Here is a 19982-nt window from a genome sequence, read left to right on the forward strand (position 1 = left end):
ATGTTGTCATGGGTCTGGGTGTTTGTGGTACCGTAGTTACTTCTAATTTTCCATAACACAAGTGCTTTAGCTACTTACATTGGGATCAGAGTAATGTGTGTGATGTTGTCAAATATTTATTTATTTATTTATTATAAATTTCTATAGAAAAAATATACAAACTTTTTTAAGTCTTCTGTATCTCTCTCATTAGGATTAAACCATAAAGTGCTCTGTAAACTCTCTCCATTTTTTATGTGACCTTTTTCTACGTCTTCACTAGATTTTAACTCATTATCTTCCAGCTCGATATCAAGATACTCATCAGCTCCGTCGTTGTCACTATCTGGGCCATCATCATCTAGATCTGAATTTATTGTTTTCGAATCGGAATTTGCACCATCATCTTCATCTTCATGACATGGCCACATTGTATTTGTACCTATAATATAAAATTTCTAAATTTTAAGTTATGAAATTAATGTTAAAAGATTATTCGATATTGTAGATTTTATACCTTTTAATATGGGGTTAAGGTTAAACGATGCGGGACTGGAAACTGGAACTGGTAGAGCTTGATGCTTGAGACAAAGAGTAATAACGGAGCAGACTCTAGCCAAGAGCCCATCAAATTCTATTTCATCGGGGCATTGTGAGCAGAATCTATGCAGTGTTTGCACGTGCTTCTTTGTACAAAGAGCTCGACGTCCAGCTTCTAGATTATTGTTATAATTATGATTATTAAGTTAATTCGTTTAAAGTTATTTACAATTTATTTTTATATATATAATCTTTTGAATATATGCAATATATAATTTTAAAAATAATTTAATATGATATTTTTATTATTGTAACAAAAATGTAGGCAAATAATTGACAACTAATTGATAAGAATCGGTTCGAAATCATAACAGTTTATAAGAGACAACACTTTTTCATAGTTATGAAACATGTATGTACATGCTAACAAACAGTAATTTAATTATAAATATCCTATATATATTTTATTACGTACTTATATTACAAAGATGTTGCAAAGTTTGGAGGATGTGTGCGCATATCTTCAGTCTCATGCGACCCTCGTAGCGGTCCCAGCGGTCAAACACCCTGAGGAGAACGCTACATAGGCCAGTCTTCACTATCTGCATGCAGCATACCTCTGTATGAGTTACGCACGTGTAAACGGATGAACACTTGCAAGCATGCGAAGATAAATATAAACAACAACGGCTTAATTACATATAAATATTGTTTAACGGGTGTTTAATTTAACACTGATTTGTCACTGTCATCATTGAGTTGTCGTTAGACAGAAGAGATCTCAGCATTGTTTAATTAATCATCCTTTATACAATTTTAATCGGGAAAGCCTATAATGCAGTAGTGTTCAAATTAGGTGCTTAATTTCTATATTATAAATAATTTCATCGTGACATCTCTCATTCTTCGACTTTTAATATATATTTTTTAATTTATCTACTTACTCCATAAAATATAACTATCTAACTCAAGTAAAATAAGGAGGATATCTTAACTGTTTTTACTGAAGTAATCGATAGCGTCGAGACAGAGCCGAAGTCGGGCGGTCGGTATGAAGCCAAGACTAACTAAAACTCTCTCGTAGGTAGCAATAACTCCGTCTCGTATTAAAATTGAAGTTGTAACAGCTACAATAAAATGCTTACAAATAAACGAGACAAATATAAAATTATTGTGATATATAGATGAAGAATATTATTTACCATTTTTGGCGAGTTGTTTCATTATAACAAGAAGAGGAAATATTAACTTGTTATCGCTAAAATGACCTTTTAATATGAGATGCATTGTCCTCACACAGCCTAACATTCTAACTTTCATTGCGAATTTTGGATCTGAAAATAATAACAAAAATCTGAGACAAAAAAATATTGGTACTTAACAGATTAAATATATCAATTTAGTAAATATATACAATATATCATTGGGTATATAGATAATTATTTAATTTCTGTTTAAGGAACTATATTTCCAAAACATCTTAAACAAATGGCGGTTTTAATGTCTTAAAGTCTATGTCTTTAACTACTATGACTAATGTATTAAAGTCGAACTACTCCAGTCCATTACAAAAAATAAACTTCGTATAAAGAGGTATATGAGTAATCAAAAAAATTGTCACGAACAGTTGTAAGCTGAGGTTAGCTTACACTACTCATAAAAGTCCTTCAAAATTTTATCGTAAATTTGTACCAAAACGTAACAAAAGTTAACGTAAATTTATGTAACACTCTACGGAGCAACAATAATAACAAAATACAAGATAATAGTCGAAATAATAAATAGATAGATCGTCGTTGAATTTCGATTCCTGGGCAAAATAAAATATTCTGGCTTTCTGTCAAGATTTTAAATAGTAATTTGGAATTTAAAATCAAAATCAAAATTTTGGCAATTTTGATATTCCTATTCTACGTAACCAACCTTTAGTATTTTAGTCCTGAGACTGAGTCAGAGAAAAGAGTAGCTTTTGCGCAAAAAAATTGCATTTTCTAATATTTTCGGCGCGATTTAAGACTGTCCGTTGACAAGGACTATCGAGGCCCAAGTCAAGTAGCAATCATCGTCAAAACTATTATACCTACGTTAATATTTAGCATATTTATATATTATTATTTTTTTAATTTATAATATATATCAGGTTACAAATTACGATCGACGTGATCTCTCTACTACGTCCGCTGGTAGTTTTCGCACTTAGCACTTAATTTTTTGTAAATAACATTTGAATTATACTAAGACATACACTATCGCAAAAATATATATCCTTATTTGATTAAAATGTGTTAAGTAAATTTTACCTTTAGGGGCGAGGGCTGCAACGATCCAAACGAGATCTTGCAGCATCAATTCAGTGCTCACATTGCTGTCGCGTTTGCTATGAATTGCGAGCAACGACCGGATTACAACTTGTGTGCCGTTCATTGAAATGAAATGCTGTGAACACTGCTGCCGGGCAATGTTATTTGCTGAAAACATACATTTTAAATTTTATTTTTAATACATACGAAACATAATCTTTGTTGTACATATACAAATATTGTTAATATATTCCATGCTGATTAGTCTGTCAATTCAACACGTTATAGTTGAATGCGCTAATATATAACAATTCATAGCCCAATAATTACTAAAGTAAAGTAATTATATTCAACGTGCACAGATAATAATGAAATAACTGCGTCAATTATATTGATCACATCGTGTTATTTTGTTGTTAGATTATTTAGATTACAGTGAGACTTATAAAATTATTTTGGTTGAAGGAAGCAAGTGTGTGTTATTCAGCAATATTTGCAAAGCGCCACACTTGGACATACCCTTTTTAAAGATGGGATCTTTATTTTCTTTGCCTGTTTTTATGGTTTCCTTTTTCTTAACTCCTTGTGTTTCATTTGCTACTAATTATTATATGGTTTAATTATTATTTAATAGATTTTTAATGAATGCTTTTATTGTAATCAATATATACGTTAATATGTTTACCTGAACACTTTTTTCCTTTTCCTTGTTTTAAACATAACGCTTCTCTTAGAACCGATGTTACGTATGTCAATGTAGCTGTATCTCTTGAGTTCTGGAAAGTATACATATTACGTTTGTATTAACTTTCGGACTTATACACTGTTTAGTTAAAAAAAATATTTTCTCCTTCTGTCAGAATTGATTTGACATTCGAGAGAAGAAGACAAGAAATATTGCTTAACTCATCACCCAATTAACTTTGGTAAAGGTAAAGTCGTTAGGTTTCAAAGTATTAAAGTCAAACTTGTAAGTGATTATACTAATAGAATTTTTTCTATCATACGTACCTCCAGGATTGTCACTAACATTTGAATAGCCCCTGATTGTTTACTCCAGAGTTTTTCAAGGGTGTTTTGACGTATATGTTTGTCTGTAAATATACATAATAATAAAAAAGTATTCATGACAAAGACAATATTTCAGTGATATGACAAAATATATATGAGCGTAGAAGACGGCCTCGGGGCTTGTCCAGCCAAGAATATGGCTTCCGTACGATTACTTTTGTGTCAACACCCGCGTATCGCAAGGCCTGAAGGCCTACAAGTGGTATTTTAAAACAAATTTATAGCCTTACCCCACGTATAGATTATTCGTTATTGTTACTATTCCATCACAGTAAGTCAAAGCGTTTTGTGCCGTTTAATGCTAAGCAAATTACTTACGTAAAATTCTGACTGTAATGAAGAGTAATTTCTAAAATATCGTTTTAGATGTAATTATACTGACATTGACGAAGTGAAATTGCATTGTAAATGTAATTGCCAAGTTTGATTTTTATCTAATATAAATTATGTGCAATTCATCATACAATATAATATTTAATAGTGTAATTCCGTTTTATGTTATTAAATACCTAAGCGCCGTTTAATATAGAAGTATATGTTCATTCTTGGGTTTATCGAGATTCTCAAAATAATCCGGTTGGCACTCGCGATAACTTGTCGTGTTACTATCATAGTATTTTATTTTCGGACGGCATTATGTGTTTGATTAATATTATATTATTTCTTTCTTATCACTTTTATTTTCTACATATATTATATATTTTACTTTAATTTTAATTGTTCCTTGGAATTAGAGTGTATTGGATTCTTGATGATTTTGTAAGTTGATCTTATAAAAATCTTTAAATGCGTCACATCCTAATTACCCTACGGCCTTATTTATACTTTGTGCTGTTGTATTCCGTAAATCTTTGAGTCATAAAACTTATTTCTTTATTTTTTTTAACAGATAGTACCATGTACTTAAACGTATGCTATTCTGCAGATACAAATACATTACGGAAGACATAAATTAAATCAAGGTCTAGAATATTAACTAATAAAGGCAAAGAGAGTGGGTCAGTGATGACAACAACTAGCGTCTAGAAATTGTTGGCACTGAGCCATGGCGGCACGCGTCCATCGACGTCACTGCGGTGCGGGCTGAGGACTCATTAATATTTAAGCATTGCACACACGGTTTTTATTGTCTCAACTATTGTTATAACTATTTTTAATCACAATCGATGTATTTTTCTTAATTGCAGAAATTGTCCTGTTTGACTATATACACCATTTGTTATGGTGATCGGCTAAACAAGAGAAGTTGGTATGCTTCAGTGCCCTCTAATAGCGAATTACGAAAAGTTGATAACATATAAGCTTCCTCAACGAAAAACAAATGTTTAAATCTCGACGAAATTTCAAAGAACCATTTTCTATATATCTATATATATATATATATATATATATAAATGAGCAAGGCGATTTTTTTAACTATCTGATAAAACTGCTAAAAACTTCTACCAGAAGATGCAGTGCGTTTTGGTTTTAGTACCTATATAGTATTATCATTTAAAAGTTGTGCATCAATGTCTTACCTATAATCCTTATTTATAATGTAACTGAATTTCATAAAATAATAAAAGTTAAAATTTTGTGTACTACTAGCAGATATTCGACCGACGTTGTCTTGCCTGTGTATAGCAATATTCCTAGTGCCACGACAATACTTAGTGTATCGTCGTATAAACACTATAAATATTATAAAGACCACTATGACATTACTTGTCAGAAGACATATGAATGACAAATCATGAAAGTGAGCCTTTACTAATATAATAAATGTAAAAGTATCTCAGTCTGTGTGTTACTCAAAAATTTGGTATGATGAAAACTCGAACCCCAAGGAAGAACATAGGCTAACACCTGACGACCAACCTTAAACGCGGTGGAAACTACTACGACCGCTACCCCACAATATATGTCTGAAATCTTTGAATTTTGAATAATGTTTCCAAATTTATTTATTTATTTGATGACGTTTTGAAATAAAATTAAATGAAAGGGAAATATCCTTATTATTTCTTATATTATAGTTAAAACATGTCATGTCCTATCATATTCATATAATATCATATAAAGAATACATTTGTTACAACAAAATGCTGCACATAAAATTACAGGATAACGTCACAACTAGTCATGTTAAAAATATTAGGTGCTATCCATGATATGCCGTTTTACATAAAACAATTTGTTGTTTTATATAGAATATCGATGCAGTTTGAAGGCGTTTACTACGGTCATATCCAAATTCAGAAAAAAAAAATGGAAATCCATTGAAGTTAGGACTGGTGAGTACAATGGGTCACGGGGACTTTCCAATCGTAATTTCTGCAGTTTTGAGACAGTCCTTTCCGTGAGGTGTGTGGACTAACATTGTGAAGACGTAGTGGGTTAGATCAATTGACAATACTCGGTAGTGTACCAGCGAAATTGTCCTAAATTGTTTGCAATTCTTCACTGTAAATCAGAAGCTAGAACGGAACCATACCACCCCAAGCAAATTATCTTGACTTAATATGCATTAGGAACATGTTCCCTCCTCTGTGATAAACCAATGCGATTGACTTTTTCCATTGGCATATAGGATCCACTTGTCACCGCAATTGACAACACTGTCATTTTTTCTATTCAACTAGTTAAAGCAAGTTTCGAAATCATTTAATTTTGTTATTCAATGTGTTCCATTTTATCTCTTCCTTCTATAACTATTTTATTTTTTCAATTTGACGTAAATTAATCAGCATCATTATCAGCTGTTACTAATTTCGATGTGTTTGAGATGAATTCTCCACTTCCACTATGTCTGTATTTAAGATGAATTTATTGTAAAAATAAACATAGAACGCTTGTTGTTAGTCTGCATCGCAGCCAAGCTCTTTCGCTTACTCTTTATGAAAAATTACGGTATGTATAGATAGCGGATGACAAAAATAAGAGTTCCATTTTGAAACCTGATCATATTTTACGAGATACAGTGTTCTTTCCTATTGCGTTACTGAGTATTTTTAAGATTTAATATAATTATGTGAATGCCGTAATATGTAACATTGTAGGCGGAGCTCCTTTAGTTTGTATCTTCAGATACAGTGTCTTGTGGTAACACTGTAACGCAATCCGTTGAACGACCTACAAGTTGACATAATCAGTGCCGTCTAACGGTGAGTTACAACCATTAAGATAGAATAAAAACCTTTTAACAACAAATTTCTTGGTGGTCATCTATTCACAGGTCATCTATTTTATTTACAAGATCGCTAATTAGCTGAACAATATACCGTATCTGAAAGTAACTTCATTGTTATTCCCATGATCTGATGATTTGATGTCCAATATCGAACAAAATCAATAAACGAGTCTTTATCTATAGTATGAAGCTCGAGTGTTTGTATCGTTGAATGTGTTATCAGTTAAAAAAGAATTTTACAAAACATAGTTATATATAATAATAAACAAAAATATTAAAAAAAATAACATATTTCATTTTTTTATATGAAGAAAAAAATATCTTTCCACTGTTCTTTATGTAATATACTATTACATATCCACAATCAATGATGCGAATTCTAAGAATTAACTTAGTTCTATCATATTTAAGGTGAATATATGTATTATTATAATACATTATAATTAGCAATAAATTTTACACGCTTGACGAATTGCTGCCACCGTCCATTTGCGTTGATCTCTCCAAACAACCATCTTAATATCAGCCGGGGTGTGTTGCCAAAGATAACATAAACAAGTACTTTATCGTATTATTTTTATCATTATTGCAGATCAAGCTTATAATACGCAACGTTTGCATGTTCTACTGGTCGCTCGAATTTGTTTACAAAAATATTATTTCGATTCAGTTGTATGTTTCACTGGGAGGCTTGTCTCCTAATAAGGAGAAGGTTTGGAATTTATTTTACCACATTGCTCCACAGGGGGTTAGTCAAGATTTCATCCAAAACGTATCAGGTTTCCTTACGTTTTCATTTACCGACACGAAATATCCATAAAATAAAGCATACACTCAGGTCCGAAATGGACCCGCAATATTTGGTTAAGTAACAGGTACTCGTATTTTATCTACTGGTAAATCTGGATTAACTCCATTTTTAACACACTTTAATAATGGTTTCAACGAATTATATATTGCATCAGAATAGTGAATCGTTGAAAGTATAAGCTCAGAAATATAATTCACGTAAAGGTAACTATCCTGACTTACTCAGACGTCCCGTGTTTGGCTATGACGTTACGTTTCATAGTTAATGTTTGCACAGTTTGTGCTCGTTATAAACCGACTAGTATATTTAAACGGACGTGACGAAACCAATTGTGATCTCATATGAGACACTTAGGATGGACGTCATTAGGAGCCAGGGATGGCTCAGATTTCAAACCAAAGTAATAGTACTCGCCTTCCGCCCAGTGATGCCGTAAGGAGGTTCAATAGCAAATACACAATTAGAAGATTGAATAAAAGGCACTACGCTATAACAAGGCGCTCAAGTCGTTGCTCTTTTGCAGCAGGGTTTAAGCTAGCGGAAATTTAAACTTCAACTGATCTTTAGTCAGACTGCTGTCTCCAGAACATATACAGGTTTAAAGAGACTAATGACTATATCACCACTAAAACTGTTGCATATGCTATTTTGAAAAACGAAGCTCATATGTTCCATAAACCGACAAATCATTTGTATAATACGTCTGCCAACAAACAGCTGTGAAGTTGTTAAATTACGTCGGTCTAGTCTAAAATATTTTTTATAAATAACACATATTTCCCAGCAACAATCTTGTTTATAAACGTGTAATTAGTGATAGGACGTATTTCCACCGAGAACATTTTTAGCACTTAATGTGTTGTATGTAGTAGGTATCTAAATATCACACAACTGTCACGCTGATATCAGTTGAAATAAAATAATTGTTACACTCATTGTAATGAATAAACTATAGATTTTTTTTATTAAATGTGACATTTTGTGTGCATGATATTAAAATGAGAAAGAATAGTTTCGACAATAAAGTTTAATTATTATTTTCTACAAGCTTCATTTACCTTCAATTAAATCATAAACGTGAATTTTAAACAAGTTCCACAGAAACATTGAGCTGAAATTTTATACATTCTTTAGTCGCTTGTGACAATACAATCCAGTTAATTAAAATGGTATTTTAATATGTATCATTAATATTTGATATTTACTTTATATTGAAATGTGTCCATCAAATACCTAAACTGTTACCTTTTATTTGTAAAGTTAAATCAATATTAATTTCGCAGCACATTAGTTTAAAAATAGGTAACAATTATTATTGATTGATAAAATCGATTTTGTGAGGCTAGAAGTATTTAGTAGTCTACTGTGTTATAACGCCTATGAAATAAGGCCACAGTGTTATTGATAGCGTAACGGAAGACGTTCCGGGTCGTCTTTTAAACCAATGTCAAGGCAAGTCTTGATCTATGTTAGTTCCATATATAAATAGAACGTTGAGGTGAAACCAGACTGGGCGTTCAACGCGCGTCGCAATTACGAAACGACAATTAAAAGAAAAAGTGAATTTTAGTATGTAAATATTCTGATACAATGTGTTACAGAGCCGTTTCTAACATTTATATACTGAATTGTGTGTAAAATAAATCTAACTACAATTAAAATCATTGTTATTTTCTTTAATTTGTAAAAATCGCGTATTAATGAAGCAATATGTAAAGTATGAAATTAATGTTCAAATAACTCCAAGATAAAAAATGATTTAAAAATAATTTTTATATAATATGATATGTAACAGTTTTATAGAAAATTTACGTAAGTTGTATATCCTTTTCGGTATTTAATGCGTACATAATTTCCCATTATTATCATTATGAATAAATGTAATCATATTATATATAAGGAAATTGTGAAAAGATTTCTTTGTACGCACCATTGGTAGTTCTGCCCAAGTGGAACAACTCACTTTGGACAAATAAATAGAAAATGTTCCGATCAAGAAACAATTTTCCATTGACCATTAAAAATGTTGATTTCATTTAACAGTCTAATCTCGATTAGTTTACTTTTGATCAAATTCTATCTATTTTGTCACATTTATGACACCGTACCTTTCGAATGATATAAGTTTAATAGTCTTTTTCTTAACAATAAAAAATAAATGAAAATGTCAAATATTTACGATGTGTAAGAAAAAAGAAAAGTGAGTTTGCTTCTACCTTTAGTTACCTGCTTCACCTTATAAACTGGTGATTGACAGCGCTAGTCTGAGCCAAGACTTGTAATTTATTGGCATAACATGCGTTCAACGTTTAGTTTCAACTTTAACAATATTATTAGTATAGATATAATAGATTGTAATCTATAAATAAATTAAACGTTACAGGTATTACAAATGTTTTTTTTTATTACAGATGTTAGGGAGATTGGAATTAGCCAACTGACGGTAAGTGGTCACCATCGTCCATCGAAATAGCACTGAAAGACATAATAACCATCTCTTAAATCGTCGACCCGCTACCAACTATGGGATCTAAGATATTAAGTCCCGAACCATTTATACAACACTACAGAAACAAAAATACTTATATGGATACTGTTTGGTGGTATAATATATGATGAGCGGGTGGTATCTACACAAAATCCTACCACCAAGTTAATTTGTATAATAACGCTAATTATTCAAAACAAAAGAAACGATAGTTGCTATAGCTTATCTGCTGTAATAATTATTTAAATTTTGTTTAAACTCAACACGGTTCAAACTATATTTGTATCGATGTTACTAAGTATCAACACCAAGAGGGTGGCCGCGCCCTGGCACAGGCGGCACTTATTGTAATGTGAGTAATAATGAGGGATTTCCGATAAAGTATAAATTAATGGTAACACTTCGTGAGGGCTCCGAGGGTGGTAGCCGGTATCGCTGTTGGACACGCGATACTGCTTCAGTGACACTTCGCCGGATACTATACAGCGGATGTTAATCGCTTTCAACCTTATACGGTAAGGAATATTATATAAAAGCAGCGTTGAGTAAATTTCAGACTTTGTATTAGATAAGAATAGTAATGTTTTTGCCGTAACAAATGTTTTCAAATAAGGTTTCATGCAGAGATGTATTTTTAATATGTACAAAATTTATTTTTTTACAAGCAAATCCATCCGCAGACGTCTGCTTTGTATTAGGTACTAAAATATACTGTATACTGTTATCTACGAAACGCTCTTCATATTATGGTATAAGTTTTATATACATAATAATAATAATAATTAATAAAAAACGCCTCCCTTTTTATTATATATGGTTTATGCTTATATAATGTATAACATACAAAACGACTATATCAGTTAGATATTTCTTAAAGTTAATGATACGAGAAATAATAATCAAGTTTTTGTGGATAAAAATACCAAACATAGTTCTCTTAAACTAATATTTAGTACAATCAAACCTTGAACAATATCGATAATTTTGATAATCAGGATCATACTGTCCAAATATTAAGCACCAGGTATTCATTCATCTTTATGACGCAACAATACGAGACACTACTCTCCGAATTTAAAAGCAAACGTCAATCATGTATTTATGACGTAAGTTAAGTTCATATCGTTCCCACGATGACCCCTATATAGATTTTTTAAATATACAAGTCATGAAAATTTTGTAATTATTATACACTAGGCAGTTATTACATTAATCAGGATATATATTGTCTTTAAAAAACTGGTCTACAAATTTTTATCAAAAAATTTAAAAAAAAAATTATTATCAAAGTTTTAAATGTAAACATTATAGTGATACATATTGATAAAGAGCCGAGATGGCCCAGTGGTTAGAACGCGTGCATCTTAACCGATGATTTCGGGTTCAAACCCAGGCAGGCACCACTGAATTTTCATGTGCTTAATTTGTGTTTATTATTCATCTCGTGCTCGGCGGTGAAGGAAAATATCGCGAGGGAACCTGCATGTGCCTAATTTCAATGAAATTCTGCCACATGTCACATGTGTATTCCGCCAACCCGCATTGGAGCAGCGTGGTGGAATATGCTCCAAACATTCTCCTCAAAGGGAGAGGAGGCCTTTAGCCCAGCAGTGGTAAAATTTACAGGCTGCTAATGCTATATATATATATATATATATTGATAAACGTTACAAACGATCCACTTCCGAAAATCATATTATAGGTTATACAGTTTAAAATAAGAAGGTTGCCATATGCAAAATAAATAGATTCAAATGAGACTGATGATGAGAGATTACGTCTAGTAAAAGTTCCTTTTTAGTTTTAACTGTCATAGAAATACAATATTATAATTCTGTTTGTATCTGAGCATCCAGTTATTGTTGTATTGAGGTTATTTAGCATTTCTCTAATACAAATGAGGCTTATTAGGCATACTATCTGTTTTGTGCCTGTTACCAAGTTACACAACAATTACTATTTAGTAATGATACCGTAATCGAGTCAAACAATAGTTGGGGAACTGATAGAGCTATTCGCTTAAGCAAAAAAGAATCCAGAGTGTTTTTCAGCCCATTCAAACTTCTAAACTGTTGCTGATCACGCGAAAACTTCTGCTGAACGTTCGGCAGTTTAACTTTATTATGATTGTTAGGTTTGATAATAGCTATCTGATAATAATTCTTTATATAGTTGAACATGTTACGAGTAAACCGACAAGCTAACGATAGTTTAACTAATAATTAGAGTTTATATTAATGGAATGCATATAACTTACTAGCTGCTCGATCCGACTTTGCTCTGCTGTATTACAGATTCTATCAAACATGATTTTTGCAAAACTTTAACCTTTAAAGCAACTGAAGCTCCCGAATGTAATAATATTCCTCCGTTTTGCAATTTTTTTCATTGATATTCCGCCGTTCGTGTGGTATTTGCGTGATGGTTTATAAACTGTGATATTCGTTAAATGGACTATATAACACTGATATATTTTTTTAATAATCGGACGAGTAGTTCCTGAGATTAGCGCGCTCACACAAACAAACTCTTCAGCTTTATAATATTATTAGTACGTTACTAGTTTTGGGGCAGTATATGTAATATTGTTGTTTACAATACTAAATACGATTTTCTACAAAACACTTATAGTGTTCTACACAGGAATTCTTGGTGCAAGCCCATCTGGGTAGGTACCACCCATTCATTAGATATTCTATCGGCAAACAGCAATAATTAGTATTGTTGTGTTCCGGTTTGTAGGGCTAGTGAGCCAGTGTAACAGTGTAAATGTGATGGTGGATTGGTCTGATATAAGGATTTTTTATTATTTGATACTATATACCATTGTGGTGACCACTGACCATCACCCAATGGTGGTGGTCCATTAGGCCCATCCTACCTATTACATAAAAAGGAACATAAAGACAAAAACATAAACTTAAACTAAAAGTTATTCAATCCAACCGACCAACTGAAATAATAATTGTAGTTAATAGTAACGACCCGTAAATGTCGTAAACTGAGCAAGACGGTTCTGGATAATGGATAAACTTTGGAATTTATTCCGTCACATTGCTTCATGACGATTCCTTCACGATGTTCTTGTTCAAAGTCGAGTGAGCTGGGAATAACATCTATCAGTGTCGATCGCTGGATCGTTGTGGACACACTCATGTGCATTATAATATGCCGCTGATATGTGTATTGCATGCTATCGGCTGCTAAAGGATGCCATCGCTTATTACGGTTTAACTGTAATCGCAGGTAGTCAGGTGCAATTACTTGCTTTAACGTGTTTTTGCAAGTTTAAACCATCCGTTCTCATGCTTTTACTAAATTGGGGTGTAATATCGAGTGCTACACTACTATGTATTTAAAATGCATAATATTCGAATCAGTATTTTTAAATGCGATTTATGCCGAAATATGAAAGCAATTCGGGGCGCAGGTCAGTCATGGACGGCGCGATCGACCCTATTGCACAGTCTCCCAATGAGGAGAAGGGAGAGCCTGGTCTCGTAGAAGAGGTAAGCCTGTGTTGGTCTAGCCACATAATCCCGTTATAAAAATAATAAATACCCAATAATATAAATTAACTGGGACTTTGCCAAACATACACGTGTATGGCATATGGAGTTAAGCCGATAAAACCAACAGGTATTTTATTTGCTGGTTTTAACAGTTTATTATTTTAAATATAATTTTGGTAATGTTTAATTATTGAAATAATATTAGTGGCATGGCAATGATTGTTATTTGAATATATGAGAGTAACGTTTTAACGACGATTATAAAATATAATTTAATATACATGCTTTACGTAAGAGCTTCCTATCATATTCATCCTACACGAGCAAGCAAGAAATCTGGCACGTATTATCTGTTTTTAAAGAACGCAAATGTACTATTAGTGTTTGGATTCAATGCTCATAGCTCAATTAGCACTATTGGGAGAATTTCGTTTCATAGTGAAAGAAACCGTTGAACGCAACGTCAGGTTTCGTGCCAAGGAACGAAAAATATGAATAAACGTCGCGTTTTAGGTAATAAAACATGTTTAAAGAGAATATGCATTAATCATTAACATGTTGTTTTAGATTGCATTGCATACATATCATCAATAAAATCGTTAAAATTTGTTACTCATTAATCTCACTGTTTAAATAAACACGTGTCATTAGAATATTTAAAACTGTATAAAAAACAATATTTACAATTATTTTGTCTAGTCGTAAAACTTGACATAATTAATAGAAAAAAGTAGTTTGAAAATATAGCTCGCTGTTTTAAAATTAAATATAGAATCGTGAATACAGATAATGTATTAAATTTATACTAGGAAAGGCGGATGCCGCCATGACCTCTCATAATGTTTAGAATTTAATGTTAGTCGCATTGATATTACGTGCTCCGTGCGTGCTTATCGAATTTTCTTAATAGAGGAGTATTCAAAATTGTATGTATTTATGCAAACGCATTATAGAACCGTAATAGACAAAGTCAATTTCACGGTAACAATGGGTCTTCTATTTTTTAAAACAACTTCTATTCCTTTATTCTTCGATTTCTAAACATTTTCTGTAGCATGGTGTTATGTTTAGCTAATGACGACGACCGACACAAATAACTCGTAACTGTATTTAACGAGTTGCAACTTCCGATCGAGTTTTATAATCTTTAATTCTTCAAGCTTTCTTTAACATGATATATCAAAACAAATTACGAAAATGATTTACAAAATATACATATTACAATATCAATTTAAACATACAATAATTATTTGTTCCATTAAATTTTAGTAACAAATATTGATGTTTTGGTGTCAGTATTATTATCTTATTATATTTGAAAATTAAAGTTGGCAATTCGAAATAATCGAAGTCGCAATTTTTAACTGACAATATTATAAGTCTGATCAACTAAAGTAGGTTTAGAACTAGCAATTAATTGTACATTCAAAATAAACTAATGAGAAATGTTTGTTAATTTGTTTTCAAGCGTCAAGTATATAAGTCGTAGTATTTTAATCAGTGACGGTGTTGCGAGGTCATATAATTTTATTTCTCTCGTTTATATTAAAATCTGTTCTTAAGATAAATGAGAGTCTAATCCAACAACAGATAAGTAATATATGAATAATATGAATATATTGAAAAATGTTATTATTTTTTTATTTCTCTTAGTTTGATTTATAATTATTTGTAAAGGAAAACATATTGCACTGTTTCATGTTTGCCTTTGTGTTAAAAACTATTACTGAACAATTTTTCAAAGTTAAGAATCCGATACCCTTACGTTCATAGTTAATATGAGTCTGTGATGATATCTTACATTAGATAAGTATTATACAAATATTATTTTAAGAACTTTTCGCTTTGATCACACAAAGGGCTTCTGATTTGTTAGCGCGTTTAAATGATAAAAATGGAACTATCTCTATGTGCATGCTAATCTTTAAACACTTCCGTTTTAGCAGAGACTACGTTATATTCCTCGAGCGCGTACGTACAAACTATATGATCTGAATTTTAAAAACCATAATGATAAAAAAATAATTAATAGATAAGCTTTCATTTGTAACTAATTTTGAACAAACAACTATTTAGTTTAGCATTTTCCATTCTATCGGTTAAGGTGAAACTGGTTTAAAATTCGACTGTATTCTTTGCTTATTCACACGACAAGAGAAGTTAAATAAAAGCTTAAAATATCTACCCTTCGATGATATTTTTTTACAGTGGACTGTACAAATCGTCTCTTGACTAATATAATGTGTTCCTTTTATTTAAAAAAAAAAAAAAACCTTTCTTTTATTACAATAGCGGTAACCGTGACTTAGTTTCACTTGTGAATATCAATTGATTTCTTCACTGTAGCATAATATTTATTTCATTCGAAGAACAATTAGCTAAGTGATTTGTATTCTCTTTAATATTAATATTCTAAATGCTTCCGTCTATACGGACGGAATAAGATTTTTCTTTTATTGTGCATCTTGCATTTAAAGTGGCACGTCTTAAATAAAAAAGAAACAAAAGTGTCAAATTAATTCATCAGTATACCGTTATAACAATGATAGATATTAGTATTCGTCACAAAAATGAATATTCTCTCAAATGAACATTCTTTATAATATAAACTAGATATTTACTGATTCATGTATACTTAAGGATTGTTCTTGTGATTTTGATAATATAGTTGTGTAGATATACTGTAAAAACGTACGTAGATAGATTGGTACATTGAGAAATAAATAAAAAAAAGAGAGACTTTTTTTTAAGTTTTACAGTTTTATAAAAAAGAATGCTGCAAAGCACCAAAAATAACAATATTCTTTGTATGAGTGTTCTGGCATCGAATTGGTTTTTGACAGGATAATAAACAAAACTTTACTTTTAACAAAGTTCCGTGCTTACCATGAGAGGAGAGGCGGGAGTTGATCCGCGCAGTGATGGCACGTGCCACTTCTGCGGAGTCGGGCGCACGCTGTTGGTACAAGCGAAGTCGCTCGAACAAGCATTCTGACGCCGCGTCATCAGCCATGCGGTACGCTGAACAAAAGTCAAAATTCTGACTTACATCTAGTTAATGAAAAGAACTATACCATATAAACGAATTATTTTTAGCAAGACAAAAAGTGTCTTTAAAATGTTTTCATAGCCAATGAAAATGTGGATATTTACGGAACATGTAATAAGCTTAGTTACTACAAATGGTGTTTTAGTAATGTGTTCATAATAATGAAGTTGTATTAATTAAAAACAAGCTGGTGTTTTAATTGCTGTTCAAAGTTAAACGAATTCTGTCGTGAAAACGTTGCTTGCAGTTAGGAGTTGAGTCGATATGCACTTTTATAATTTGTGTGTTTATCTGATTTGTAAGACTAAGACTAAACTTTAAAGTAGTCGATAGAAGAAATTAACATTGTCATGAATGTAGTCTGTAGGCCAACACATACAAACATCTAGTGTGAACGGTTGATTTGTGAATGGATAGCAAGACGTTTTGACTAAATTTATTTACGAAACGACCGTGGGACGTACGTGCGTGAGTGCGTTGCTTTGTGTTGTCCTTTTCTCGGTAATTGATTGTGACAGATTGTAAATAAACAAATTTGAATAATGTTATACACTCGAGCTCTGTACCCCGCGGCGGCCCTCGGCCGACTACTCGCAGCGAACTGAAAATCGTATAGTGCGGGGGCGGGCGCGTTACGTCAGATAAAATCTATCGTCCCACCTCGACTATGCTCGGGATTAAATACTCATTTGTAAATTTTGTAAATTGGACTATATTTTCAAAACCATATGTTCTACTTTTCATTTAAAATTGTAAATATATCAATTTATTTATGTATTTAACCCCATTAATTAGGCGTGGCAAAATTGTTATGAAAAAAAAAAAATATTTTTTTAATTATTTTTCATTTTAGCGTAATGAATAGAACATGTCTGTCATGTATGACAATAAAATATAGTTTAATTACAAGTTGTGGTATATAATCATTGAATATTGTAAATATACTTTTTATATTTAATATATTAAATATTTATGTCTATTTATTATAATTATGTACTAAGACTACAGCTGATATCGATTTACATTTATAAAGATATACGCATATAAACTTAATATAATACTTTAAATTAATACAAACACTTATTACAAACGCGATGGCAACTCTTACGTGTTAAGAAAGAAAGTTATTATTGTATATAATACAAATATCAACAAAAAAAGGCCCAAAAGTCTTAGTTTAACAACATTATTTTATTAACGTATAATTCAATCAAAGACGCTTACATTTTTTTTTCGGCTTTTTGATTTCTTGTGCCTGAGCCGACGAATCGACCTTCGTCACAAAGTCCTAGAAAATCATAATTAATATGAATAAATTTAAAATAGTACAAAAAAAGTTTATCAGAAATTATATTACTAAAACCCTTTGGAATTTGGATTAACGGGGATTATTCTATGCAAAATGTATATATACCATCAAAAGAATAATAAATATACGCAAAACAATAACCGCACAATGTTCTTGTTTGAGAGTTGTATTAAAGTACCTACTTCAACTTTTATCATTCATAGGTATCGTTTAATTTATCGCAAGCCTCAACAAAATATTTAATTTAAATATACGTTTATAATATGCATTGACACACCTGGCATTTCTCATTCATCACAGAAATTAAATCTGTTTTTTAAGTTATTGATCATAATATTCATTTGATTTTTCTTTACCAAATTGTATCAAATATTTGATATTTTTAATCTGCATTTTTAAATGTCATTGCAAATAACTGACAAATAGTTTTTAATTGCTAATGGCCAGTTGCTTAATTTAGTTTTTATGTACATCCGAAATCCATACATAGAATACCTATTAATCCATTTAATTCAAATATAAATTTTGCCAATGCAATAAATATTACAAATATTCAACGTTTAAAACTCCGTCATTTATGAAGCAATTTCGAAAATCCTTTATATGTATTTCCTGTTTGATCCCATATTAAGTGGAAGAAAAAATTCTCCTCCAAGATTGAAATAAAACTGGATGATTTTAATTTTCACGAGTTATTGTTTCGAGTATATAAGTATTTGAAGTCGTTTTTTTTTTGTCAAAATTTTATTGAAGAAATATTCACCTCGCTTGCTTTGTTTTTTAATTAAGTTTTCACATTCTTATATTATTTTTGTCTCGTGAAAAAGACTTAAGAGTAGTTTTAAAAAAGAAAAGATTGCTTTATTCTTAACAAATAAAAATATATATATATTATTCATAAGAAAGAGGTTAATTTAGAAAATACCCTTTAGATATTTTTATACTAGTTACACTTGAATTATGTTACAACACTTACATTTTTTTCGATCAATAATATATTGATATATACAAAAAAAATCAGCACATTTATGTAATGAACTGTACAAACACTTAAAACTTAATGGATTTGTAATTTTAACGACTACCGAACAAGTTTAACGCAGTAGAAATGTCAAGAGTGAGGCTTGGAGTCACTGGAAGCAAATGTCAGTCGGTGATCTGTATCTAATGAGATCTAGAGCAGCCTTGCGAGTGATAGGGTGACAATGATATTGTTTTATTGACGAGACACATTAACCTATAGAATTTCCTTAGAAAAGCTTATGTTCCTCTTATCTAATTGCGAACTGCTGCTAATATTAACAAAGAAAGTGAAATTCTTTGTTGAGCTGAAATTTTAAAGCTGGTTTTTAATTTATTGCATAAAATTAAAACGAAAAGTTAAGAAAAAACAAATAGTTGTTGTATCGTATTGTATTGTATCACGAAGCAATCGTGACATTATTTTTTAGATATATGTCGCTATAGTCTTTTGATCGTAAGTACATACCACTTTAAGGGATCTTAGGTCACTGTAATAACTTTCGTTGATTGTAACATACTATCACTGTTTACGAGTTGTTCCTTCATTCAATGCTCAAACAGAGTGTCGGCTAATATCGACCAGGGCTCGAATATGACAAAGTAGTCGTTGTGATTGGTCAATGCCTCGGATTGGTTTTCGCAGATTCAGTCAAGTCAACATCTAATAATCAAAACATTAATTGATCGGGTAAAAATCAAGCAATATAATAGAAGAATGACTTAAATAT

The 19982-nt window shown here is 31.3% G+C and overlaps 1 protein-coding gene across 4 annotated transcripts in view; it reads right to left on the reverse strand.

Moving 5' to 3' along the window:
- Positions 1 to 17503, reverse strand: part of LOC125074931 (cytosolic carboxypeptidase 1-like) — a 55868-nt gene extending 38365 nt beyond the window's left edge. For 2 of the 4 annotated variants that reach the window (XM_047686619.1, XM_047686446.1), the window contains exons 1-11: positions 17387 to 17502; positions 16760 to 16894; positions 3831 to 3913; positions 3505 to 3595; positions 3339 to 3419; positions 2820 to 2987; positions 1722 to 1853; positions 1515 to 1646; positions 995 to 1138; positions 497 to 694; positions 163 to 421 (exon numbers count right to left, since the gene is read on the reverse strand). In XM_047686619.1, the coding sequence (XP_047542575.1) occupies positions 163 to 421; positions 497 to 694; positions 995 to 1138; positions 1515 to 1646; positions 1722 to 1853; positions 2820 to 2987; positions 3339 to 3419; positions 3505 to 3595; positions 3831 to 3913; positions 16760 to 16886 (1415 nt within the window). In that variant the 5' untranslated portion in view covers positions 16887 to 16894; positions 17387 to 17502. Of the gene's footprint in view, positions 1 to 162; positions 422 to 496; positions 695 to 994; positions 1139 to 1514; positions 1647 to 1721; positions 1854 to 2819; positions 2988 to 3338; positions 3420 to 3504; positions 3596 to 3830; positions 3914 to 16759; positions 16895 to 17386 lie in introns of all 4 variants that reach the window. The other 2 variants (XM_047686535.1, XM_047686707.1) reach the window with 2 other exon arrangements.
- Positions 17504 to 19982: the final 2479 nt, after the last annotated feature.

Source organism: Vanessa atalanta, chromosome 1 (genome assembly GCF_905147765.1).
Source record: "Vanessa atalanta chromosome 1, ilVanAtal1.2, whole genome shotgun sequence".
Classification (NCBI taxonomy): Eukaryota; Metazoa; Arthropoda; class Insecta; order Lepidoptera; family Nymphalidae; genus Vanessa; species Vanessa atalanta.